This window comes from Colletotrichum jinshuiense, chromosome 1, assembly GCF_051148585.1.
Source record: "Colletotrichum jinshuiense chromosome 1, complete sequence".
Lineage (NCBI taxonomy): Eukaryota > Fungi > Ascomycota > Sordariomycetes > Glomerellales > Glomerellaceae > Colletotrichum > Colletotrichum jinshuiense.
The window spans coordinates 3,890,553-3,915,045 of record NC_139302.1 but is presented as its reverse complement, the minus strand read 5'-3'; the positions used below and the strand labels follow the sequence as shown (position 1 = coordinate 3,915,045).

General features: G+C 56.4%; 8 protein-coding genes across 8 annotated transcripts; 3 read left to right on the top strand and 5 right to left on the bottom strand.

Annotated features, from left to right (window-relative positions):
• Positions 1-1,592: 1,592 nt before the first annotated feature.
• On the top strand, positions 1,593-4,222 carry EsH8_I_000998 (SAM and PH domain-containing protein; the record flags this gene model as incomplete). Its single annotated transcript, XM_083268411.1, has 3 exons — positions 1,593-1,595; positions 1,662-1,865; positions 1,919-4,222. The coding sequence occupies 3 exons, from the start codon at positions 1,593-1,595 to the stop codon at positions 4,220-4,222; spliced, it is 2,511 nt and encodes an 836-aa protein (XP_083118849.1).
• A 1,558-nt stretch (positions 4,223-5,780) lies between these two features.
• Positions 5,781-6,776, bottom strand: EsH8_I_000997 (mitochondrial 37S ribosomal protein mS42; the record flags this gene model as incomplete). The annotated part of the gene is made up of 2 exons (XM_083268410.1): positions 5,781-6,403; positions 6,563-6,776. The coding sequence occupies 2 exons, from the start codon at positions 6,774-6,776 to the stop codon at positions 5,781-5,783; spliced, it is 837 nt and encodes a 278-aa protein (XP_083118848.1).
• A 1,577-nt stretch (positions 6,777-8,353) lies between these two features.
• Positions 8,354-9,544, bottom strand: EsH8_I_000996 (uncharacterized protein; the record flags this gene model as incomplete). The annotated part of the gene is made up of 1 exon (XM_083268409.1): positions 8,354-9,544. One exon carries the CDS (start codon positions 9,542-9,544, stop codon positions 8,354-8,356), a length of 1,191 nt encoding a protein of 396 aa, XP_083118847.1.
• Positions 9,545-11,589: 2,045 nt separating this feature from the next.
• EsH8_I_000995 (thiamine transporter TPC1) lies at positions 11,590-12,680 on the top strand (the record flags this gene model as incomplete). The annotated part of the gene is made up of 3 exons (XM_083268408.1): positions 11,590-11,622; positions 11,684-11,736; positions 11,801-12,680. The coding sequence occupies 3 exons, from the start codon at positions 11,590-11,592 to the stop codon at positions 12,678-12,680; spliced, it is 966 nt and encodes a 321-aa protein (XP_083118846.1).
• A 1,178-nt stretch (positions 12,681-13,858) lies between these two features.
• EsH8_I_000994 (uridine-cytidine N-ribohydrolase) lies at positions 13,859-15,388 on the bottom strand (the record flags this gene model as incomplete). The annotated part of the gene is made up of 4 exons (XM_083268407.1): positions 13,859-14,231; positions 14,307-14,963; positions 15,052-15,137; positions 15,323-15,388. The coding sequence occupies 4 exons, from the start codon at positions 15,386-15,388 to the stop codon at positions 13,859-13,861; spliced, it is 1,182 nt and encodes a 393-aa protein (XP_083118845.1).
• A 1,011-nt stretch (positions 15,389-16,399) lies between these two features.
• On the bottom strand, positions 16,400-18,049 carry EsH8_I_000993 (uncharacterized protein; the record flags this gene model as incomplete). The annotated part of the gene is made up of 2 exons (XM_083268406.1): positions 16,400-17,849; positions 17,901-18,049. 2 exons carry the CDS (start codon positions 18,047-18,049, stop codon positions 16,400-16,402), a joined length of 1,599 nt encoding a protein of 532 aa, XP_083118844.1.
• A 427-nt stretch (positions 18,050-18,476) lies between these two features.
• Positions 18,477-21,990, top strand: EsH8_I_000992 (uncharacterized protein; the record flags this gene model as incomplete). The annotated part of the gene is made up of 2 exons (XM_083268405.1): positions 18,477-18,724; positions 18,783-21,990. The coding sequence occupies 2 exons, from the start codon at positions 18,477-18,479 to the stop codon at positions 21,988-21,990; spliced, it is 3,456 nt and encodes a 1,151-aa protein (XP_083118843.1).
• Positions 21,991-22,313: 323 nt separating this feature from the next.
• EsH8_I_000991 (WSC domain-containing protein) lies at positions 22,314-22,922 on the bottom strand (the record flags this gene model as incomplete). The annotated part of the gene is made up of 2 exons (XM_083268404.1): positions 22,314-22,521; positions 22,636-22,922. 2 exons carry the CDS (start codon positions 22,920-22,922, stop codon positions 22,314-22,316), a joined length of 495 nt encoding a protein of 164 aa, XP_083118842.1.
• Between the last annotated feature and the right edge of the window lie 1,571 nt (positions 22,923-24,493).

The window sequence follows — 24,493 nt, the reverse complement described above, 5'->3', positions numbered from 1 at the left end:
GGAGGGGTGGGAGGGGAGGTCGAGTCGAGAGGACAGTCATGACCAGTTGCGGGCGGGCGACGCCGAGGAACGACAAGGGTGACGAGAATGAGCATCGTGGTGTGTACAACCCAGAGGTGAGAGGCGAGGTGTGAGGTGAGTGAGCCGAGTTTAGCGTCGTGGGCAAGTGACCCCACCCGGCCGACCACCCCTTCCCCTCTTGTCCGTTTTGTTTCTCACCCGCCTCTAGCGTTTCCTCCTGCCTTTCCCTTTTTGCTCCGTTGGCGGCGGGGGACGGGCCCACTTATTCAAACTACAAGCGACAGCGACTGGCCGCCAGATTGAGAAGACGGGCGCTTAAAATCCGCGATGGGTGCGCCGGGCTGTCTTGAATTTCTGTCCAATGGCGTATTAGCGTTCCCTAAAATAAAGTGGCACAACGTGATTTATGTCCAATGGGAAGCTCCAGCTCTACCTTGCATCTTCCGTCGGCTGCGCTATGCACGAAGCTTTCCAGTCCCCATCCAATAAGCAACAAGCATTGCTTGATCTTCGCGCCGACTCGGACCCCCCCCTTCTCGCTTCAACTCTCGTCGAACCCTTCACCACCTCGACTCACACAGAGTCACCACCCATCACGGCGATATGCCCTTCCCCACGCCGGCTCCTCCTGCTGCTAATGCCTGGCCCTGCTGTGCTTCTCTGTGCCTGCGCTGTGCTGGGCTGGGCATGCTGCGTGCTGCTTCACTGCAAGTGCAAGTGCTTGCTGCCGGTTGTGCGCCGCTATCCACATGGGTGCTGCCCTGATCACACCCCCCTTGGCCGGGGAACTATCCATCGACCATTCCTCTTCACCCGACATATCACCGCCCTCTTGTTGCCCAAGGGCCCGTTGGCTATGGCCCTTGGCCCATGGCTGGGCCGTTGCCCGCTCGACCACCCATACCCATACCCATATCCATCTCTGGCCCCCCCATCCACGCACCACCATGCTATTATTATACACTGGGCTGGCGTGTTGAGCTGTTGAGAGTGCCACCATCGGCGCTGTGTGCAAGTGCCACGGGTCGAATCACACCAGAAGCAGCATGCATATGGGATGGGCATGGGGGGGATAGCGGTTTGTGCGTTGCGTATGCGCTGTGATCCAACCTCAACCTCCATGCTCTGCTCCCCTTCCCGCAATCCCTACACTCCGCCGTGCATGGACGCACTAGACATACATAACTCGCGGTAGGCGCCCGCCTTGTACCGGATCCTCTCCTTCTTCTCTTTTGCGACCCGTTACATACCAAACGAGCATATTCGGCTCTGCTGGACTTTTTCCTATCCCTCTTGTTTTTGCCGGTTTGTTCCTTGGCTCGATTCCCCCCGAGGCGTCACAGTATTGCTCTACGTGCGTCCCCTCTCTACAGGCTTCATCATCAGGACATCCCTAGAACAGAGTGTTGCCGGCAACGGCTCTCCCCCGATCCCCTCCCCAGGCAAGAAAAGCACAATTAAGAGCAAAGCTCCTGCACTGTATGCCGCTAGTCGGGTACAGCCGGGCCACGCTCTATATCCCTCCCCCCTCTGCGCATTTGTGATACTACCGACACAATACGTACACAAGAATGGTGAGTTTACAGAACATCAGTAGCTTCGGCGCTGGCTGTGACTCCGTTCTGACTTTGACGATGCAGAACTACCCACCAGAACACGCCATGAGCGACAGGCGCCTGCGTCGTGAGATGCGCGAGAAGGCAACCATGCGCGACACCTTCTTTGGCATCAAGGCGGAGCCGCAAAGGCCAACGTCAGTGGCAACGGAGTTTATGGACATGGAATGGGACGACGAAGTGCTCAGTGAGTTCGAAGACAACTCGCCTCGGATCAGTGTCAATTCTGTAAGTGCCCACGCCTAGCAGTCGACCAATGGCAGCAACTAATGTGCGCGCAGTCCGGCGGTCAACCAAGTATCACGACGCTTTCATCTTACGATGAGGTGCCGACGCCGAGGTCAAGTCAAGGTCGGATGATGTATGCCGCCGAGGTCGAGTCACCAAACAAGAACATCGAGGGCCCCTCTGGACCGCACCTGTTCCGCGCTTCCACCTCGAGCTATTTCGACGAGGCCATCCTGACCCTGTCTCCCATCACCCCAAAGACTGCGCGGCCGTTTGACGAGCCTTTCCGACACATCAGGCCGCAGCAACCGCCGATGCCACAGTCCAGACAGCAACACAATGGTCCTTTCCAGTTCATTTACGAGGACTTCGAGTCAAGGGAACTTGTTTCGTGGACACCCGAGATGGTTGCGCAATCGATGCTTAATGCTGGCATTGAGCTCTCGGTCGCCGGCCGTTTCGTAGAGAACGACATTAACGGGCCCATCCTAATCACGTTGAAGTTCGAGGACCTGAAGGAGTTGGACATTCCGTCGTTTGGCATGAGGACGCGCGTTTGGAACCAGATCCAGGTGCTGCGGGACAGCAGACCCAGCTCTCCGCGCGCACCGACGCCGATTCAGGACGAGCCAAGTCGCGAAGTCAAGAAGGAGACCCGTGAGGTCAGAGCCATGGAGCGGCAGGTGGACGATTGTGGGCTCAAGCGAAGGAAGAGCAGCAGGAGGAGACCCAAGCTGCTGTCTCATGACGACATCATCACACCAATGGAGTCGGTGTCCATTGTCGGCATTGAGCAGGTTGTCCCCAAGCCGCATCAATGTCCGAAAGGAGAGAACTGCTCCAAGTACAAGAAACAGCAACGTCTCATTGAGGCTTTCAAGAAGGAGCATCCTTTTGTTGACCTCGATACGGAGCAGGTCGTCATCACCGGAAACCCTGGCAACCCGCAAACTGCGCGAGCCCTTGACCCTAACCAGATCCTCAGGCCCATCTCGGACGCCGTCCCGTCGGTGGTGGCTTCTTCCGATGTCTTGGGCCCCGGAAATGCCACTCCGCTGCAATACTTGCAGGAGGCTGCCCTCCGCAACGTTTGCGCGAGAGACCCTCAAGACAACGTGCGCCAGTTCCTCGACTTCCAGAAGCACGAGGCCAACACTGTTCCTCCCACACCTCCCTTTGAGATGGGCTTCCCTACCATGAAGGCTCAACCCGAGGGTCTCCGCCACCTGCCAAAACTCTCCATCCCGGGTAAGCAGGCACCACGCTCCAGTCCCCTCAGAGCTGCAACTGTCCCTCCCCCTACCGAGCCTGAGCAGCTCTCGAACCCTCCCCACCAACGACACAGCTTCGTCCCGTACCACATGGACCGGGCCGAGGCCATGTCGCCGGATCTCCAAAGCCCCGTCAACCCCTACCGCTTCGGTACACCATTCTCCGAGATGGACGTTCCCGTCACTGCCGTGCCCATGGACCGCATCGCTCGCGACGTCTCCCAGTCAGTACCCCCAGAGATGAACTACCGGTCGGGCCCCAAGCAGCAACCCCTTACACGCACTCAATCACGCGCCTCTGCCCGCCGTCCCTCATTCCCTGTCCTCCCTTCTTTGGATGAGAACAACACCACCCCCATTGCTCGCACCTCCCCCAGGCAGACTTCTCCTCGTACCTCCGTCCGCCCTCAGCAGCAACCCCTCCAAGCCCCCCCCCGCGTCAACTACCCCTGGTCGCCCATTGAGCGCACCAAGCCCTTTGAGCAGGCCATCCCTCCCATCTCCCACCTGGCAGGTGCTCTTCCCGTCAAGCAGGCGGTCGAGGCAGCCCAAAAGGACGGCGTCACGTTCCAGGGCCCCATGAAGAAGCGAAAGACCAAGATGCTCCGTCACGAGTGGAATGACACCTTCTGCACCATCAAGGGCACCCGCCTGGCCGTGCACAAGGACGCCGCGACGATTGACCGCACTCTCGAGTACGTCGACGTCGACGACTACGCCATCGCGTGCTCCAGCCTGGCCTCGCAGAGCAAGCTCTCGGCCGCCTTCAAGGCCGTCCACTTCTCGTCTCACAGCCGTGAGAAGAGCGACCCCGTCGCGGCCTTCAGCTTCCAGCTCATCCCCCAGGACAAGAACGCCGCCAAGCTGCGCAAGCGCGACAGTGCGCTGCACGGCTTCGGTCACCACCACTCGGCGAGCGCGTCCTCCATTCCCATTGAGGGTGTCAATGGCACGGGCAAGACGCACCACTTTGCTGTCAAGAGCCGCGACGAGCGCATCGACTGGATGCGCGAGTTGATGCTTGCCAAGGCACTCAAGCAGAAGGGCGAGGGTTTCGAGGTTAGCGTCAACGGCAACATGATCTAGAGCTCTTTCCACGCACCGCTCCTTTTATTCCCCCGCATAGACAAACAAAAAGGGGGGATACCCTGAAAGGCCTATGAAAAAGAAACACAAAAGAAAAAGCACCAAATATCCATAATGACTGCGTTCTGCGTTTTGCTCTTATTTCACTTCAAGCCACGCAAGCACGTACGCCTCGGGACTCATGTTTATGGAAGTCCGTCACGGGGGAGAAAGGATACCTTTTTTGCTTCGTTTTACTTGGGGTTTTCCGTTTTGGAAACCGCAACCCGTCTGCTCTTGATTTTTTTTTCTATTCTTTTTTATCTTCTTTCCTTCTCATTGCATAGTATCTGGATAGCGGCATTTGTTATATCCTTGCTCAGATTCTCCTCCCCCCTTTACCTGACGCCGGGTATATGATGATTTTTATTTTACACAACAGGGGGGGAGGAAAGGATAGGAACGGGGATTTATATTGGACTCGGGTTCATTGGATAATATCTGGTCCCTCTCACTCCAAACAACAGACAAAACACACTCACACACTCACACACTCTCACACACACTCACACTCACACACACTCACACACACTCACGCATTCACGCACTCACACAACACGCGCAAAACGACATGAAAAGACACTCCTTTTTTATTTTTATTTTTTACAGCCACGTATAGCTCGCCATGGGAGGAATGTTATGATACCTAAGTAGCTTAGCGGAGCAGCCGAGAAAATTATATGAAAATGAGATCCGAAAAGGGGTGGGGGGTGGTCCTTCGAAATGGAGGGCCCCCTCCACCCCTTGATCTTGGTTATGAATGAGATTTTGCCGTCCCTTTTTTATTTATTTCTGTGGTTTCCTCGGTCTGTGCTGGTAAATCCAGTGCGGGCTTGTATGTGACTAAGTGACAAAAAACCATTCGTCTACGAAACTTGCGCAGGCCGGGCATATACAGTAAGGAAAGGGGTGCTATGTTCCGGAAACTCATCGAATCGCGTATAATCTTCCACGCAGGCTAGCTCGTAACTCCCTCAAGAGCCATGGCTATAACGCATGACAGAGCCCCTTGACCAGAGCCGCCTCACGGCGTCCGCCCAACCCGGCCGCTTCCTGAAACTATTTGACTTTGTTTGCAGGCTTGTTTACACGGCCGCTCTCCTCCGGCCTACATCACGTGCCGGCTCTCGATGCTGGCATTGTCTGCAAAACGGGGCCGGGGAGGGGGCATCACATCTGATCTGGGGGCCAACGGAAGCAGTGATCTGAGATGGTTGTGAAAACTAAGTAGTACAGCATAGTACATTTTGCCACCGTCTTCTGTATATGCAGCGTTTCTATTCTTACAATCCTTTTTCTTTTGTAATTCCTACACCACCGCAGAGCCTCACTCGCCCCCGAGTCAAAGGAGACAAGACGTCCGCGGGCGGGATCCCCCGGGCCTTGAGGCAATCCCGCCCCCTTCTCGGCCCGCCATGTCTCGCTCTCGTTTCCGGCTTCTCTGGCGTTTAGTGCCTCTGAGCCTGTTCCCCTCGACCCCCGCGTTCTTTAGTTTCTTATTTTCAAAGATATCTCTCCTTTACCGCATGAAGTTCGGCCTGGCGGGGATGTCCGCCGCGTTCTTGACCGCCTCCCAGTCAATGACCTCCCACCACGCTTCGGCGAACGCCTTCTTGCCACCGACACCGCCGACGCCGAGGCCGTAGTCGCGCAGCCACGTGTGCTCCCACGTGTTGAGGCACAGCAGAGGGACGGCGTCGAGCGCACCGGGCGGCTTCGTCCCGGGGCGCTGGGCAGCGGCGTTGCGCTGGAAGAAGTGGGACGACGAGCCGCCCAGGCCGGACGTGTTCATGTCGGTGCCCTGGAGGCGCCAGTGGGCTCCCGGGTACGGGCTGCCGGCCAGGTACGTGGTGAGGACGCGGTAGTCCTGGTGGCCTGCCTTGACGAGCCAGACGAAACCGGGGCCGAACATGGCGGAGGCCGTGAGGATCATCTCGCGGCGGAGAGTCTCGATGGAGGAGAAGGAGTGGGTGAGCTCGGCGGCGAGGGAATCGGGCATGGGTTTCGGGTCCGGGGTGATGTTCTTGAAGAAGAAGTGGGTGTTGTGCGCCATGGAGGCGTGGTTGAAGATGGGAGCCTTGGAGGGGTCTTGGGCCGAGGAGAGGAGGATCTGCTTGACGTCGCGCTGCTCGAGGTCGGTTCCTGGGAGGCGGGGTCAGCTTTCAGCGTTGCCAATTGGCGATTGTGGGTGCGAAGAGGGAATGTCATGCGACGTGGGACGGCACGCGGCGAAGGGGTCGGTCGAGGTCGCTGGTCGCTGAGCCCGGCGCAGGGTGAGAGGGAGGAGGAGCATCTACTGACCTGCAACCAAGGCATTGAGCTTCTCGAGAACCAGGGCCATGTACTGGGTCCAGGCCATGTCGTAGCCGTCGGCCGAGAGCAGGCCGGGGACGCCTTTGCCGAAGTCGTGGGCGAGCTGCGGGACGTAGTGCATCGAGCGCTGCTGGAGCGGCCTCGCCGGGGCGGCGGCGGCGACCATTGCGCCGACGCGCGGTATTCTTAATCGTGCAAACATTTTGTATGTGTGTGTGATTGTCTGGTCGTCGGCGGTGCGGAAAGGGTCGTGGGGGTTGGTCCGCCGTAGGGAGAGAGGTACCTTTTTCGCCGACGAGAGCTGATGCCAGGAGCTGCACGATGGTGAACTTTTTTTTGGGACGGCTCCTGCTCCCGTGTGCACTCTGGCGTGTGGCGGCCTTACCATTGAGGCTTGAAGGCGCGCTAGGTCTGTGTGGAGACAGTCGTTCCACCTTCGGGGACGTGGGCCAATTGGATGAAAGGTATTGGGGCTGTTGGTGATGGCTTCAACTTTGGAGCTTTCAACTTACACAAAGTCCTGATGCATGAAGTTTCTCTCTTTTGATAAGCAATACACCCGGCAATTTGTCAACTCAGGAAGAGTATGAATTACGAGATTACCGGTCTCATACGGGCTCGGAACTACAGAGTGGTCGCATCCCTGCTAACGGCTCCGTTTGGAGCCACCAGGTGCCAACGTCCAGCGACGAGCAAACGGTACCTACAACGGCCCAATGACACCACATCGCCACACATCATACCACATTACACTCCCATTATCTCGTCTGATCATTGAGCAAAGAATGAGACTCTAACCGCCGACCTCAGCGCTTACGGTGCCCCCGGATCTCGCCAGTGCGGCTGCATAACCGCCCGCTGCTCGCCACCCCAAAAGAGGCCGGGCGCCTAAAATCGGCAGACCAGCCTTGTCCCGACCCTGACCATGACCCTGCCTCGTGGGACCGTATCGCACAGTGTAGATCTGCTCATCGCCAGCGCAAAATATCATCGTCCTCGATGGCTATTCGTAAGCTCTCCTGATCTGCTCGTGTGGCGAAGGGGACCCTGTGCCATTGCTCCCGCACCTCCCCCACTCGGATCGAAGTTTACTTTGCAGCGAAAGGGGCTAGTTTAAGATGATTGAGATTGAATGGTCGAGCTGGGCGGGACATGGCAGGCAGCTGCCAACGCATTTAACCACCCCCTCCAATCCCGGGATGCTGGATGTAGACAGGCAGGCGCCTGAGCCGAGGCATGTTCAAAGTTCACAACAGTTGGGGTTGGTGTCTTAGGTGACTACTTCAACGGCTTGCCTTCAACGCAATTGTTTTCGGCACAAATTCCTTTCCAGTAGAACAAAAAGCCTTCCTGGCCCGGCGAGGCCTCTCTACCGGTTCCGTCGTGTTTAATCCGCGGCCACGCGGGGTCAACCTACACCGCATCAATGAAAAGACCGTCAGAGCCGGCGAGTACTGGGCTAACAGCGATACCGGGTGTTCCTCACTAAACCATGGGAATTGTTGAGCCCTTGGTTTCTCATTCTGGACCCTGTCGTGGCCACTGGGTTGTCTTTTATTCGTTCTTTTCCATTACAAGTCACCGATCTTCGAGATTCTTTGAAAGATTTTGCCTTTTCATTATTGAAATATGGCCAAAAGGTAGTAAGTAAGTAACGCCGCCAGTTACACATGCAAACCGGACCTATACGGATTGACAATCCTGACCCTGCGGATATCCCCACGGAACACCACCAAGCACAAGAACTCCTTATATACAAAAGGCTGCCCAGCCTAGAAATCATACCTCGTCATCTTCAATCATGCCGAGAACATCCAACTCGGTCTTCACCAGACGCTCAAACTCCTCCCGATCGATACCGGAAGAGCGCGCCAGCAAGAAGAGGCTGCGTATGCTCCTCGATACGTGCTGCTTGACGCCGAAATCATTCTGCTCCTGCTTGCCCACAGACTCCTCGAGTTTCTCGACCAAACGGCTACCGTTGCTACTCGCGCTCGAAGCCGGGCGCGGGTGAAGGAGCATGGCTGATCTGTCCTCGTCCTGGCTGTGGATCGAGGGTGAACGCGGCGGCTCAGCCAGCGTCCAGGAACCGTTTGTCTCGTTCAACCCCCGATCCGAGTTGTCATGGCTGATGGTACCCAGTCCCAGGGGCGGGGCAACATCGAAGCCTTCCACTTCTTCGTCGGGATCGTGGGCATCCATGGCCGGTTGTACTGAATCATACTGTGCATAGTACGCGTCTTCTGCCGAGTCGACTCGGAACTGGCCAAGCTGCGATGCTTGTGGTACACGCGGCGCAGGAGACCGCTTGACTGCCGGAGAGTCGTTTGCCGGCGTACGAGCCGGGGTTGCGTCATATCTGTCCCAGTACCCGTCGTCCTCGTCGTCATCTGCCTCGTTGACATCGACGTGAGAATTGCTAACCGGCGCTTTAGGGGCGCTCGTCTTGGACTTGGCATCCGCATGCGCCTTCTCGGCCTCGGCAATGGTTGAGTAACCGCCAAAGTTGCCAAACGGAGCCGACTTGTCGGAAACGCTAATCTCGCCGACCCTCCAGCCGTCGCCGCCGCCGTCCTTGTCGCCGACACAGTAGACCAGCTGAAAGGTCAACTCGAGTTCCTCGAGCACAACGAAGGCCTGCAGCGTCTCCAGATCGAGTCGCCGATACCTGGTTTTCGCGTCGTACTCCCAGTCCACCTCGACCTCGCCAGAAACGGGATGCGGCTCTAGCCTGCCACTCTGGACGATCTCGGCCAACCTCGCGGCCTTGTCCGTGTCATATGCGAGGAGACGGAGCCAAGGCTCGGTGCTGGACTCTGAAAGAAGTTGGACCCTTTGCCTCAGAATGGGGCTGAGAAGAGGCAGGATGCCGATAGCTGGTTGCTTGGAGATGCTTGCTGGTGGCAGAGCGGGCAATATGGGGGCCAGCAGGCCGCCGATATTTGGCATGGGTGTGATGGTTGAAGTCATGTTGGGGTTGGGTGGTGGTGACGATGCAGGTAAGTTGTGCGGTGGTTTGGCTCCCTCTCGGCCACTACTCGCGGGGTAAGGTGTGGTATATATGGGAAACAAGGGGCGGTGACCAAGTCTGGGTGAGGGTAGTGGTGGTGGTGTTGGCGGGCAATGGACTGGTGACGATATCACATGCAGCAGCCACTGGTAAGAGGATAGGTGGGTGTCTCGCTGCTGTCCAACCTGACTCGAAAATCTCTGCCTTGCTTGGGGACTGGTTCAAGGGGGGCAGGTGTCGAGGTCGTAAGTAAGGGTTGGTGAGAAGGCTTATGAGGAAAGGGAAATACTGCACAGGAGACGGAAATGTCGCGACTATTATGGGAAGGAGAGGGACACGAAGGCAAAGGGTAGAAAGTATATCTCCGTCAAGTTGCGCAGAGTCGGCGGTCCCATGCTCAATGGCTCCGTCCCACGTCCCGCCTCCCACGTCCCCCCCTCCACTTGGGGCTGGACAAGTGCACCAACGCCAGCGCCGGCACCAGCAGCACCTGCCTGGACTTGGTTTTCCCGCTCGCTGGTCGCGAGTTCGGTCGGGGGGCTGACCCCACAGTTGAGGGGAGGCAAGGGCGGGCAGATTGCCAAGCCAGGCGGTTCCAGCCAATGCGGAGGCACTTCAAAGCCTGCTGCGACTCCGCCCAGGGCAGTCGTTTCGGACGGAGGGAACCACTAACATTTGGGCGAATTACATTTGCCCGTACGAGCGTCTCTTGCACGTGTCAAGCCTTTGAGCTACCCTGGGCGGCCGGCTCAAGCTTCCGTCTCTCTCACGTCTCGCCTTTCACTTGCTACTGGTCTCATGTCGTTGCGTGTGGCCATGCTTGGGACTGGACGGTTTCTTCCTTTCGCGCAGCCGGTCTAACGTCTCGAAACAGCGAGAGGCCGAGCATTCATGAGACAAAGAAAGACATTTGTCAGACGGCTTCCATGGGCGATTCAAATTACCATTGTTTTTCCAGTGCCTCTCTGAACCCTTCTGCCGTAGGAGACTGCCCTGCCCGCCCGCCTCCCGCCACGTATTCTTTTTCAGACCACTCCTGACTGAGGCGATGCTCCTCTCATCTCCCAAATCGTCTCTGTCGTCAGTATGCAGCATCATCAGAGTCGGCTTCGCAACGCTCGTTGTCGTCACGAGGCTCATCAAGACACACAGTCCGAGAACTCCACTGATATGAAATCATCCTTTTTCAAGAGGCAAGTCTCACAACGAGCCCCGTGAGGTGAGAGGGAGTCAAGCCCCATCGCCATCTCGTCTCTCATTCACTGTCATGACCGGATCGAACTTGCATCCGCATCATGCATCCGCTTTCTCTGGTCTCGTTCGTTTGGCCCGCACGGGTGAAAGGGACAAGACCCTGCGTGGCTATGCCCACTCAGTCTGCTTTGGTACCTTAAGGCGGATGCCCCTGCCAAAGTGGCCCCCATAGTGGAGCCTGCATCGCAGTATATGCCCCCGAGTTGCAGTGGAAAATCTCACTGACAGCGCGCTACCATCAAAATTGCGTCACACTGCTTGGGGGGTGCTTGGGGGGGTGGGTGGTGCACGATACCGGTAGAGAGAGCAGCTATCTATCAGCTAGCGAGAATTCCACACGCGAGCAATCAACCGAACAAGCGCGGAAAAACAGTAAAGACCCATCTAGCGAACAGACTTTGATCGAACATTGTTTGGTTTCTCGCGACTCGGGAAAACATCCTCAAACGCGCTTTCCGTCAATTGAGACCCTCAGCCTCATCACTGAAGCCTCAATCCTGTTGTTTTAGCTTCCCAGCAGTGCCCCTCGGAGAGGACTCGCGGGTAGGCGTCCGCCGTGGGATCTCGGATCGCGCCGCTTGGACGGACACCCACAGACAATCTACCATCTGACCTTGATATACATCGTCTCCCGGGCCCGAAACCCACTCGTCCATTGCCGAACACAGAGCAAGAGCATCCTTCTCGCTCTGCCATTCGGCCACGCCTTTAGAGGTTCTACGTCAGGTCCCACGAGGACACAGCCGGATGCATGTCGCCCAGCGGCGAACGCCTCAAAGATGAGGTAAGGCTACGACGCTTGACGCCCTCCCACACGTCACGATGCTTACACTTTGTCCCTCTAGGGCTCCCGTCTGCAGGTCGTGACGGCCGGCGCTACTGCCGGCCTGTTTGCACGGTATGAAAGATCGCCACCTGCCAAAAGGCTCAACGCCGGGTTGACTCACGCTGACCTCCAACAGCTTCGTCGTCGCGCCTCTCGATGTCGTCAAGATCCGCCTCCAGCTGCAGACGCACTCGCTCTCTGACCCTCTGTCCGTCCAATCTGCCAAGGGCGGGCCCGTGTACAAGGGCACCCTGAATACCATGAAGCACATCATCTCGAATGAGGGCATCACTGGACTCTGGAAGGGCAATGTCCCCGCAGAGCTGATGTATGTCTGTTACTCGGCCGTACAGTTCACGACGTACCGATCGACGGCACAATTCCTACAGACCGCCTTCGACAACCGCCTCCCGAACGCCGCCGAGTCCTTCCTCTCCGGAGCCGCCGCCGGCGCCGCCGCTACCACGGCCACATATCCCCTCGACCTGCTGCGAACTCGCTTCGCGGCCCAGGGCAACGATCGTGTCTACACCAGTCTCCGGCGAGCAGTGGCGGACATATACCGAGACGAAGGCCCGCGCGGCTTCTTCCGTGGCCTCGGACCCGGTGTGGCGCAGATCGTCCCGTACATGGGTATCTTCTTTTCCCTGTACGAAGGCTTGCGGCTCCCGCTCGGTGATCTGCAGTTGCCATGGGGTGGCGGTGACGCCACGGCTGGTGTAGTGGCCAGCGTCATGTCCAAGACAGCCGTCTTCCCCCTCGACCTCGTGCGGAAACGTATACAGGTCCAGGGCCCCACGCGGTCTCGGTACGTGCACAAGAATATCCCCGAGTACCCCGGGGCGGTGCACGCCATGCGCATCATTTTCGCAAAAGAGGGCATCCGGGGGTTGTACAGGGGTTTGACGGTCAGCCTCCTCAAGGCTGCACCGGGGAGCGCGATCACGGTGTGGACGTACGAGAGGGTGTTGAGGATGTTAATGAGACTCGATGGTTCCGATGAAAAGCGTTTTTGAATAATCCCGAAAGGAATCTGGGCAAGGGCGGAGAAAATGATACCCCTTTTTAGAGAACGGATATGGAAATCTTTAGATGGGGCTTGGTTTCTATTACACAACAATCGGAGAGCCGTAGGTTAGCTCTTCCTTACTGTACATCTAGACTTAATACACCCCAAAAAACTCCCATTTTGGACGGAGAAAGAATACGAGGCCGGGGAGAACAGTGTCGGGGCAAGAGAACCCAACATCGTATCACGCGAGGCCTCTGGTTCTGCCCATTTGAACCAAAGTTGGGACGACATGTACTTTACTGTCCTACTCGTCGAACGGCTCGTGAATGGTTTGAATATATTCATAACCTTGCCAGCACGCAACTGCATTCTTAACAAATATTTCGGACCGCAAGTTCCAGGTGCGAGCAATATCTATCATACAGGTACAAAAAACTTACATATCAAGATGAAACAACTAACGGCCCTTCTTCTGCACATATATTATCATAACCATGCCCAATCCAATGGGGAAAGCTATGCCGTCACGGGCAATTGGTGGCTTTCTGCAAAGCTCACCTTCAATTGTGCCTGTTACTTGTTGACCAAGTTAAACTGGGACTGCCCGGTAACATTGACGAGACCGCAGGCCTTCAATCTCCATGAAATTATACGGCTTTTATACTGCTCTTGAGTAACACATGGTTTGTCTATGCGAGGGTACCATGTCCACAGGGTCACGACCTCTCACCGCGAAATCAAGAAGGACACGAGGTTGAACTGTTTGATGGGTGAACTTATCAGATATTACCACAACCAATTTTTGGGTGCCCAAGTCGTACGGGTCAAGGACCCGAAACCTGTTCGAAGGGGGGACGGGGATGGAGGGGCTCCGGTTGCTAACGGACGTGGCAAGCGGACGTCCTCGGCACCGCACGACGCCGCCGCAGTCCTGTACGCGCGAGATCACCCAAAGAGCCCCCGACGAAAGGGCCACATGTTTGGGGAAACCGTCTATGAATACTGGCAAAAACACAATAGAAGCATGCTCGCTCGGGCCAAAAGCAAACCCATCACGCGTCTCTCAAATCATTCCTCAGTTTGACAGTCCGGCAATGCACACCCTTGCAGGCGGGAAGGGAGGAGGGGGGTATGGCACGTTTCCAATTTTTTCTTCTTTCCTTTTCTTCTTCTTTTTCCGAATCAGTTCTCCAGCGACCCGTTCTCCTTCAGCCCCGCCACCTCGCCGGCGTTGACCCGGTCCGCCTTCTCCGTGCACTCCTCAATCACCTTCCAGAACAGCGGGATGTCGAGGCCGCGGGGTATCCTCACGCCCTCGCTGCCGGGCGGCAGCGGCTTCGCGACCGTCCGCCCCAGCTGGGACTTGCCCTCCTTGGCGTCCTCGAGGGAGCCCTCGGTGATGACAGTCAGCTCGAAGCGCTCGTGGTACTTAACGCAGTTGCCCTTCTTGGTGTTGTAGTCGTGGAAGGGGATCTCGTGCTTGGTGCCCGTGAGCACGGCGGCCACGGCCAGGGGGTCGTGGAGGGGCGGGCCGGCGGTGATGCCGAAGACGTCGCTGGGCGCTCCAGTCAGTTACAAGGTTCCAATATCAACCCATAAAAATTCTCATGGGGGTGCTCCCAAGACGTACCTGTAGGTCTTTGCAAAGAACATGAGCAGCTCGACCAGCATCTGCCGCAGCGTCGTCTTGCCCTTGCCCGTCTTCTCGGCGCCGTCCTTGCCGTAGAGAAGCAGCTCCCTCACCTCCTCCGTGGCGAGCACCTGGTGCGACAGGTCCAGCGGCACGAGCGTCGTCTTGGCCGCGAGGGCCTTGTTGTGGAAGACGCTGGCGGCGGCCTCGGGGTCGATGATGATGTTGAACTCGGCCCACGGCGTCCAGTTTCCGATGCGGGGCACGCCGTCGACGACGCCCAGCACGATGTCGGTGAAGCCGTCGCCGATGGCGCCGCCCATGATGCTCAGCCCCTTGATGTGCGAGACCAGGTCCGGGTACTTCTCAAAGAGGAGGGCCACGTTGGTCAGGGAGCCCGTTGCGACGAGCCAGGCCGTCCCGGGTGCCTGGGCGGAGAGGGCCTCGGCTATGGCGTCGATTGCGGGGACGGTGCGGTTCGCGTCCTTGAAGGGTTTCGGTAGGAGGTCGGTGCCGTCCAGGCCGGATTCGCCGTGGATGTCGGTCGCGGCCTCCATGGGCGGCCGGGCCATGGGCTTGGCGGCGCCGACGTGGACCGGGATGTCATTGTGCTTACCGATGGCTGTGAGGATGGAGGTGGCGTTGTTGGTTGTCTTCCTGGGGGGCTTGTCAGCTCTGCCCTCATTGCATGGAGACGGGATTTTCGTGTAAGCTGTCGCGGCAAATATGAGCGCTCTTCACTTACTCCAGGGGCGCGTTTCCGAATACGGTTGAGAGGCCCAGCAGCTTGATTGTCGGGTGGTAGGCAGCTAGGAGAATAGCAAAGGTGTCCTATTGTGAGGGGTTTCATTCAGTATGAGATTGTCTCGTCGGAAGAAATGCTGTGAAGAAGAGCTCTGAAAGTTTCATGCACGAATTTCATTCATAGCAACTTTGGGGGCTGTGTGAGACTCAAGAGGTGTGTGTGGTGTGTACCAAGATAAACAACCCCTCACAGCATAGGGACGATAACTCACATCATGGCCAGGATCGCAGTCCAGCCAGACTGGCACTGGGGTTTCCGGCAAATCAAGGTCAACCATGGTCTCGGGGCAATTTCAACAGGAGAGGAACGTGAGGATCGGTGTGTTATCACGAGGGCCAAAAAGCGAGGTAGAGATAAAGGCCTAGGCGTGAGTGAGGGTTGTCCTCGGTAGGTCAACGGCCACGGACTTGTCGCCGTGCATTGCGCTTTTAGTTGCAGCAGTTGGGGTTCCCACTTGTGGTGGATAAGGCCAAACCAAATGAACACGGGGGATTTCTGGGGCTCTGAAAATGGGGGCGGGGGAGCCGCCGGTCTACTGCGGTAACAAGAGGATAGAAGAGTTAGGTAATTATTAGGCAGTTCCGCCGGACAGGAATTGGGCCAATCCCATCACATGATAATGGCGTCTGCATTGTTTTACTGACTGTCATAGGACCAAGGAACCCTATGGACGGTCTCTGGGCGATGGAGCGCCGAGCTCTTGGGGGGGAATCCTGTCGACTCCATTAGACATCAGAGGAAAACCCTGGGGCGGAGTCAAGCGGCCTTTGATAAATGAGGCGGTGCCCTCCGAGCGCCGCTGCGAGTCGAGCCTATCCGACTTGTGCCCGTTTCGGAAGGTCCAGCAGACCACACCCACAACGAAAGACTTCCGTGTTTGCCGGGTTGTCGAAGTGCCGGCAGCTGAGTCATCGTGAACTCTGTTATCTTCAACGTCATTTTCGGGTTATGGCAGCAGATGCCTCAAGGTTATTTCATGTTCGAAACCGAAAGCAAAGTTGGGGGGGCATGGCAGAAGTGTATCGTTAGGCTAATGACGGAGGGTGCTTAGTTCGCGGCGGACATGAGGGTGGCTGAAGTTCGCCATTCCGGCAACAGTCCCTAGTAACGTGCTTGGCCAATGGCAACGGTGACGGTGGTTGCAAGGAGGTTGCGATCTTGTGTAAAACGCACGAAGGGTATCAATTATGAATGAACGATGCTTGCTATACATCGTGCAAGCTCCGAGAGCAGCACGGAATGGCGCAGCCGTTGTTGGAGGATGCCGTGTCATACAACGGCGGCAAACCTAAGATTTGTCCGCTGCTTTCCGCTGCTCCATCACTCTGAGCACATCTGCCGCATTGTTGGCGTCGCCCTTCTTCTTCTTAGGGCCCCTCTTCCTCTTCGCCTTGCTGCCCCGGGACCCTTCGTCGTCGTCCTCGTTGCCCCATTCTGAAAGCTTGACCGGATCTTCGTCAAAGTCTGCCTCATCTTCGAATCTGCTGGTGCCGAAGCCCATATCCAAATCTTCGGCATCTCGGTCGACACTTTGCAGCATCTTCTTGTGACGCGCCGCCCGGGCCTTGGCCTCCTCATCGCCCTCGTCGTCTTCGTCTTCATTGGCCTTATTCGTTGCGTTAAGCTGCGCAGCCCTCTTGAATGCGGCCTGGATCGCCGGGTCGGACATGGACGGGCCTTTGAGTGTCTGCGATGAGATGAGCTCCGTCTTGGAGTCCTTGAAGTAGTTGCGAGATTGCATCGGCCTTGGTGGTGGCGGCATCGCTAATGAGTCGGCACTGGGTTTCTCCCTGGCGTCTTCCGCCGCCGTCTTTGTGTCCTTGATCTCGCCTTCGCTGTCCTCGTCGGAGCTGTCCTCTACACCGGCGAGAGGATCATAATCGTCCCCTGCGTCGGCAAAGATATCGTCGTTGTCGTCTTCAACTTCCTCCTGCTGCTTTCTGTAGAACTCGGGCACCTCCATACCCAGCGGCTTCGCGTCCTTGTCTGGCACAAATTCTTGGCGCTGCTGCTCTTCGACTCCCGGTTGAATCTTGCGAACCTTTCTCTTCTCGTGACCGTCTTCATCGACAATAATCAAGACCTCGCGACCCTTGCTATCCCGTTCAATGCGAGTCCCGGGTTTCTGCTTGGCACCGATCTTCTTGAACTTATCACCCAACACCGCTTCTTGCTGCGCCTTGGCGGCCGCTCTTGCGGCCTTCATCTCCGCCAAGATCTGGTCCCGGGTCCTCTTCCTCCCAGGTACAAGCGCTATAGACGCCATCTGACCCTTCTTCTTCACCTTTTCCCTCTCCACGGCTTGCACCTCTGTTTCCTCCATCTCGTCGAACGCTTCGTCCACGTCCTCTTCGGCCTGTGCATCTTCGGCGGCGTCTTTGTTGCTGTCACCGTAAACATCTTCGCCTTTCCGTACTCTTTCCAAGAGCTTGAAGTCCAGGCCCTTGATCAGATGCGTGCTTGAAAGGTCGCCTCCAGCGATCTCGCTGCTTAGTTTGTCAAAAGTCGCCTGGTCAATCTCCTCGTTCTTTAGCGATTCCTCCAGGGCCTTTATTCTCTTCGCGCGGTCGTCTTCTTCGTCGTCGGTTCGTTCCTTCGCCCGGTCTATATAGCCATCCGCAAGTCGGGATCCCTTTGGCGCGGCTGTCCGGAACTTCTTTTGGGGCCGCCCTTCTTGGTTTCTTGCCGCAAGTTGTCGCGCAAACTCAGATCGACCGTTCCCACCTCCAACGGAGCGACTATTGTATCAGTCAGTTAAAGGTTGGCTCGAGACCATGAGCGCGACGTACGGAGTCATGGGGATGCTTGATCGTTGTCGCGATCCCAGCGCGCCAGAGCCAGCCAGGCTCGAGCTGCTCGGGGACGGCCCATCGCTCTGGGATGGGGATTTTTTGGCCGAGTCCGCACCCAATAGCTTCCGAAATTGCTCGTTATTCATGGCCGCAATTGTTCGGCAAATTGGCACCAGAAGAAAGAGTAGCAAAACGGGCAGGATTAGCAGTTCGTTGTGTTCAAACCAATGAAATGTTCGGAATATGTATGATTAGTCATGCAGGTCACGGGATGACGTGCAAAAGCGCGACGACCCCACCGCACTTAACGCGGTCACAAGCATCCAACAAATGAGTTCCACCGGTACCCCGTCTCATCATCAACTCAACTCAGATCAATCATCGCCGGCCCACATGAACGCAGCTGATGATCATCAAATCTATCTTTGAAAATGATGTTTGTTTTGAGCGTTTGGCTGTCTGGATCGGGTTATGTGAGAGAATCCAATCGAAACGTCGATAGCTGAACACCCGTCGCATCTCAACGCTCCGAGAGATCCGTTACCAACACGCGATTTCCAGGCCACCGTGAAAATGGGCAGTCGTCTCGAGAAGAACTCGTCTCAGGTGAGGAAGAGAATAGAGAACCATGAGTTCGTCGATGAAGCCGGTGAGGAGTACGAGCAAAGCGCTTTCGGCGGCTTCGGCGACTACTTCAGGCGAAAGAAAATCAAGCTGCAGAACCTGGATGCCGACATGCGAGCCGCCTCGGCCGATAAGCCGCAGATTTTCAAGGGCATCGTTGCACATGTTATGGGCTACACGCAACCGCCGCTTCATGTGTAAGCTGCCTAGTACCTTGCCTTGCTGAGACGCCGGTGATTAACAGCCACATCTTAGACTACACCGAGAGCTTGTTCAGCATGGTGCAGGTTTCTTGCAATATCTGGACTCAAAAACCATGGCAACACATATCATTGCATCTTCAGTGCCGCCTAAGAAGTCTGTTGACTATAGCAAGTATAGGCTTGTGAAACCAGCCTGGGTCACCGACTCGATCCAGGCTGGTAAATTGCTGCCCTGGTCAGACTATCGAGTTAACGACGATGGTCCTCGACAAAAGGTACTTAAGTTTGACGACTCCAACAAGCTCAGCCAGGCAACCCCACAAGCCAAGAGGGGGTATAGAGAACAGACGGACAACAGCTTCTATACCAGCCAATTCAAGGCGTCCACCAGCAGTCCAGCAACACCGTCACTGAGCCGATTTGTGGAGCGCGCCGAGTCGCCACTTGCTCGAAACCAGGGCCGTAGCTCAGACAGCCCAATAACATTGCAACATGCCATAAAGCCGGCCCCTAAACAGGCAGATGAGGTTGAGGAGTTTGATGATTTGGAAATCGACGAGTTGATGGTCGATATCCTCCCAGAAGATGATAAACCCACTAGAACTGAACAGACCGACGAAAAGGCCACACCGCCCGCAGCCGAGGAGGAGTCAGAGCAAGAAAGTAAAATGCCGGAGAACATGACTTCCGAGGAACACAATGCGTGGCTACTCTCGGACCCAAAGATTTGGAAGTCGTCAACAGCGAATCCCGATTTTCTGAAGCAATTTTATTCTGAAAGCCGCCTCCACCATCTTTCGACTTGGAAAGCCGAGCTTAAATCGAGAATGCAGAAACTCGCCAAGGAAAAAGGGCCATCCCTGAAGACAATAAAGAGAACCCCGGGATCGCGACGGTATATCATTCACGTCGACTTTGACAGCTTCTTCTGCGCCGTTTCTCTCAAGCGTAACCCCCAATACGTTGATAAGCCGGTTGTAGTTGCCCACAGCAGCGGGACTGCCTCCGAGATCGCAAGCTGCAACTATGTTGCGCGCAAGTTTGGTATCAAGAACGGCATGTGGATGAAGCGAGCACTAGAGATGTGCTCCGATATCAAGGTCTTGCCATATGATTTCCCCGCCTACGAAGAAGCCAGCCGACTATTTTACGAGTCTATTCTGGAGCTCGGAGGCGTTGTACAGAGCGTCAGCATAGACGAGGCGCTCGTTGATATTACGTCAATCATTCTATCTGCCGCTGGCTCCGATGGCACTGGTATAGACGAAGCCAGCATACGGAGAGAGGAGGAAAAGGCCGAGCAGATTGCCCTCGGACTCCGCAACAAGGTCAAAGAATCGACTGGTTGTGCGGTGTCAGTGGGTATCGGAGGCAACATCTTGTTGGCCAAAGTTGCCCTCCGAAGAGCAAAGCCCGCCGGGCAATTCCAAATCAAGCCAGAACAAATACTCGACGTCATCGGGGATCTCGAAGTGAAGGATCTGCCCGGAGTCGCGTATAGCATCAGCGGAAAACTTGAGGAAATCGGGGTCAAGTACGTCAAAGATATTCGGCAGGTATCCAGGGAGCGTCTTTCCTCGTCGTTGGGGCCAAAAACAGGAGAGAAGCTTTGGGAGTACGCCCGCGGCATCGACCGAACCGAAGTTGGGGAACAGCCTCCCCGAAAGTCTGTCTCAGCCGAGGTGAGCTGGGGCATTCGCTTCATTAACCAACAAGAGGCCGAGGAATTTATTCTCAACCTCTGCAAAGAGCTGGAGCGTCGCCTGCTTAATGAGCAGGTCAAAGGCAAGCAGTTCACCATGAAGATTATGCGCAGAGCTCAAGATGCACCCCTGGATCCAGTAAAGCATCTCGGGCACGGGAAATGCGACTCGTTCAGCAAGAGCATCTTGTTTGGTGTTGCAACTCACAATGCCGAAATAATCGCAAAGGAGGGCATTTCGATTCTTCGATCTTACAGATTCACCCCAGGTGACCTTCGGGGCCTTGGTGTACAATTGACGAAACTGGAGCCCATCAAATCTGGTGTCGCCGGTCCAGAGAGTAGCCAACGGCGGCTGATATTTCCCAATTTCAGTGGCCCGCCTACAACAAAGAAGGCCCAAGCAGATCCCATAGAGGATATCAGAAGCCCGCCAAAGCCGAGAGCAACCCAAGGCCGCGGCGATGTGGCACAAGACCCCATTGCGGATGATCCTATCACGCCAAGAAAGCCCAAAGTGCACCCTGCCTTGGCTTTAGCACGGGCTGGTGAGAGTGACGCGAAGGCTCAAACACCTCTAAACATCATGGGGACTCAGTTCATTCTGCCTTCACAGGTCGACCCTGCAGTTCTAGCCGAACTGCCTGCCGATATTCGTGCTAAGCTGCAAAGGGGGCAAAAGCCGAAGACTTGGTCCAGGCAAGCATCGCCGCAAGTCAAGTCACGGAGCCAAAGCCCTGCGGTACAGGACGACATCCCATCGCAAGTTGACCCGGAAGTCTTCAATGCATTGCCCGAGGACATGAAGGCAGAGGTCCTGGCACAGTATGGCCGAAAGAGCATCCAAACACGCTTGCCACAATCACCACGCAAAGACAGGCTCATACAGCCAAAGAAACCGATAACGCCAACAAAGCGAGGTGGTAGGAGCCTGTTCAACAATGCCAGGGAGAGGCAGCAGGATGCGGCCGCAAACCGCCAGCAGACAAACTTTGTGTCAAACAAAGGCGTCGGAAACCCCGCCAAAGAAGAGGAAGAACCAGAGGAGCTGGACCAGGAGTTCCTTGCAGAGCTGCCGGAGGACGTCCGCAAAGAAATCATTGAAGATCACCGAAGGAAGCGCCTGGCTAAACGATCAGGCCTGAACTTCAACGCCCCGGCCCGGAGACACGGCGCCGCCGAGGCGAGCGACTTCTTGTCCGGCGGGCAGACGAAGCTGCAGTTCCCGGCGCCGCCTCCCAAGGTCAACTTCATGGGCTCTGCCGTGAAGTCCGTGCAGGAGATCAAGGACATGCTCGAGGCCTGGCACGACGGGACGCGGTTCGATGGCCCGCACAAGGACGACGTTGTCGTGCTCGAGAAGTATCTCGCCAGGGTTGTCCTGGAGGAGCGGGACATGCACAAGGCCTCGAGGCTGGTGCAGTGGCTCGGCTGGTTGGTGGAGGAGGACGGCAGCGAGGGAAGGGGGAAACAGGGGTGGCGGAAAGCCATGGCGGATATTAAAGCGGAGGTTCAGAAGGCGGTTGAGCTACGAGGCTTGGGGCCCGTGAGACTTTGAGATTTTGTATGAACCGTAACGATTTATGCTAGGATACCATTGATTGGATGGCGCCAGTGTTGAGATGTACATCGCGCCGGAAAGAAAGAAGAAAAAGCACGTCCGATGTCTGACCTTCAGTTTCTTCTCGGCCCTCTCGGGGTAAAAAAAACATGTGTTCAAAGGATGAGACAGCGACAAATACGGAGCTCTATAAGCCATAATCCAGGGGGTATCCTCCAAAAAAACAAAAATAAACCAAGACTCTCATGTTGCTTTCACGCCATCCCAGCAAAATCTCCGACGACAACAGCATTGCCCAACTCCTTGACGGGGCGACCATTTTACAGCATCACGTACGTCGCCAACGCCCCCGTAAGCATCACCACCCAGGACGTGGCCGCCAGCCGGGCGCTACCGCTGATCATATACACGGACAGCTTCAGCGCGCCGCCACAGACCATGCCCTGGTTGCCGTCGCATGGGAGGTTGCACTGGCTGTCGTCGAATTTGACCGAGAGGCCCGAGATGCGCTGGGCACACCAGCACTCGCTATATGATCAGTCAGTCATTGTAGCCCTCTCTGTTTTCACCTCTTCCTCTCTCTTTCTCTCTCCCGGAATCAATGCCGTTCGGAGAGGTTGAGATCTGGGTTTCCGGACTTACCGAGAGTACTCCACACCGGCGTACTTGTACTCCTTGTCGGCGCCGCTGCTGCAAAAGCTGAGGCACAGCGGCACCGTCATGTTGCCCTCGAGGACCCTGGACGCGCCGCCGGAGAGGGCGCGCTCGTGGGCCGTGTTGGCGATGTCGGACGTCTCGTTGTAGCAGCCCTGGTACTGGTACTTGTCGGAGCCCGTGTAGATCTGGAGGGATTGGGCTGCCGAGAGGGGTGCCAGGAGGGCCAGGAGGAGGAGCGATCCCAGCAGGTGGAGAAGAGCGTTGCGAGCCATTGTTGCGGCCTGGGGTATCGATTTGTGAAAAGAGGGCGGCTGTAGTCTTCGTCGAGGAGGGAGAGAGGTTTTGCCTTCGCAGCTGGTGATATGGAAAGATGTGGGTTTACGTGCAGCGAGCCTGCTTTTGCACCAGTTTGCCCACGGATGCTGTGGTTTTTTTCCCCCCCTCTTCGTTCTTTTTTTGGTGCGAGCTGCGCAGATTGGGGTAGGCTTTGTGACTAGGGAAGTAAAAAAGCGATGGAAATTCAAGGACTTGACGGGAGCTTGGGGCGGGTGCGGCGCAATCTCATAATGAGGGCGTGTTAGTGGCAGAGGATGGCCTGCTTCAGGTTGCTTGGGACGTTTGGGATGAGCAAACAGAGTATGGCAAAAGGGGACGAGGAAAGATCAGAGCAGGCTGGCTGCTCTGGCTGGCACGGCTGGGTAGGTAGTATCTGCTCCCGGGCGCGGGCGCGGCGGCGGCGACGGCGGCGCGACCCTTTCAAGGAGATTTGCTGACTTTCCCAACCAGTCGCATGCGCGGTGATGGCGCACCTGGAAGGTGGTTTGGGTTAGCTTAGGCGCACCCTTTGCCTTAGCTCTTTGATAAAAAAAGGCACATCGATAACAGGAACGGGCTTAGCGTCTGCAAGCTCGCTGAGGAGGGGGGCACCGGGCCTGGGCCCCCGAGACTCTGACGTCTCCACCGCAACACAACAGCGGATGGGGGAGAGTTGCGTTCTAGACCGATTTGAGACGAGCTGGGCGTGGCCAGCGTGCGCTTGGATGCTGGAAATATTGTCAAAGGACTCTGCCCGGAAACTATTCAGCAATGGGCTTAGCGTGCGAAGCAAACGTTTCTGTGAGACCCTCAAAGCCCTCTCGTCACGCAACAACACAGCAACTCTAACCATGCGGCTGCATGGGGTTCATGCAGTGCAACACTACAATCAATATTTGTCCGCGGAGCTATGTCCAACCAACCCTCGCCTTGCGTCCCAGAACCCTAGTGACTGCGTCGTGCCTTATCAACAACGAGAGGCATTATCGATCCTCGCCAACACGCATCTCACCCATTACCATGCCGCTTGTTTCTAGATACCCTCTCTCGGCTCCAGCGGACCTTGCAGCAACGGCACATCCATAAGATGCTCGGCGCTTATTCGGATTCTCGAGGACAATGGCGAGATCTTATTTACTCCTCGGCAGTTTAGTTTACTTTTACTCTACTCCTTGGCATGGAGTTGCACGGGAGTCGAGTGGCTCCTTCATAGTCCAATGTCGACGCCGCCAAGGGGGGGAATGATATAACCGCCTGTGCGTTTTCATGACTATGGGCGTCGATCGGTTGATCCTCTTCTTACCTTCCTCGCCGGGAAGGATTCGTCGGCTCTCTGGGCCGTAACCGAAGTACTGTTTTTCTGGCGCGCATTCATCCACGACTCTTGGCTCTGAGTTTCGGTCAGGAGCTAGCCGCCCTGCGTGACGGATGCCATTCCGAGCGTGCAACGGGGCGCCGAGCTGACCGACGGCTCCCGAGGAAGTACAGAGTTTTGCTTCTACCTAGGCAAAAGCCCTTGGTTCATGCG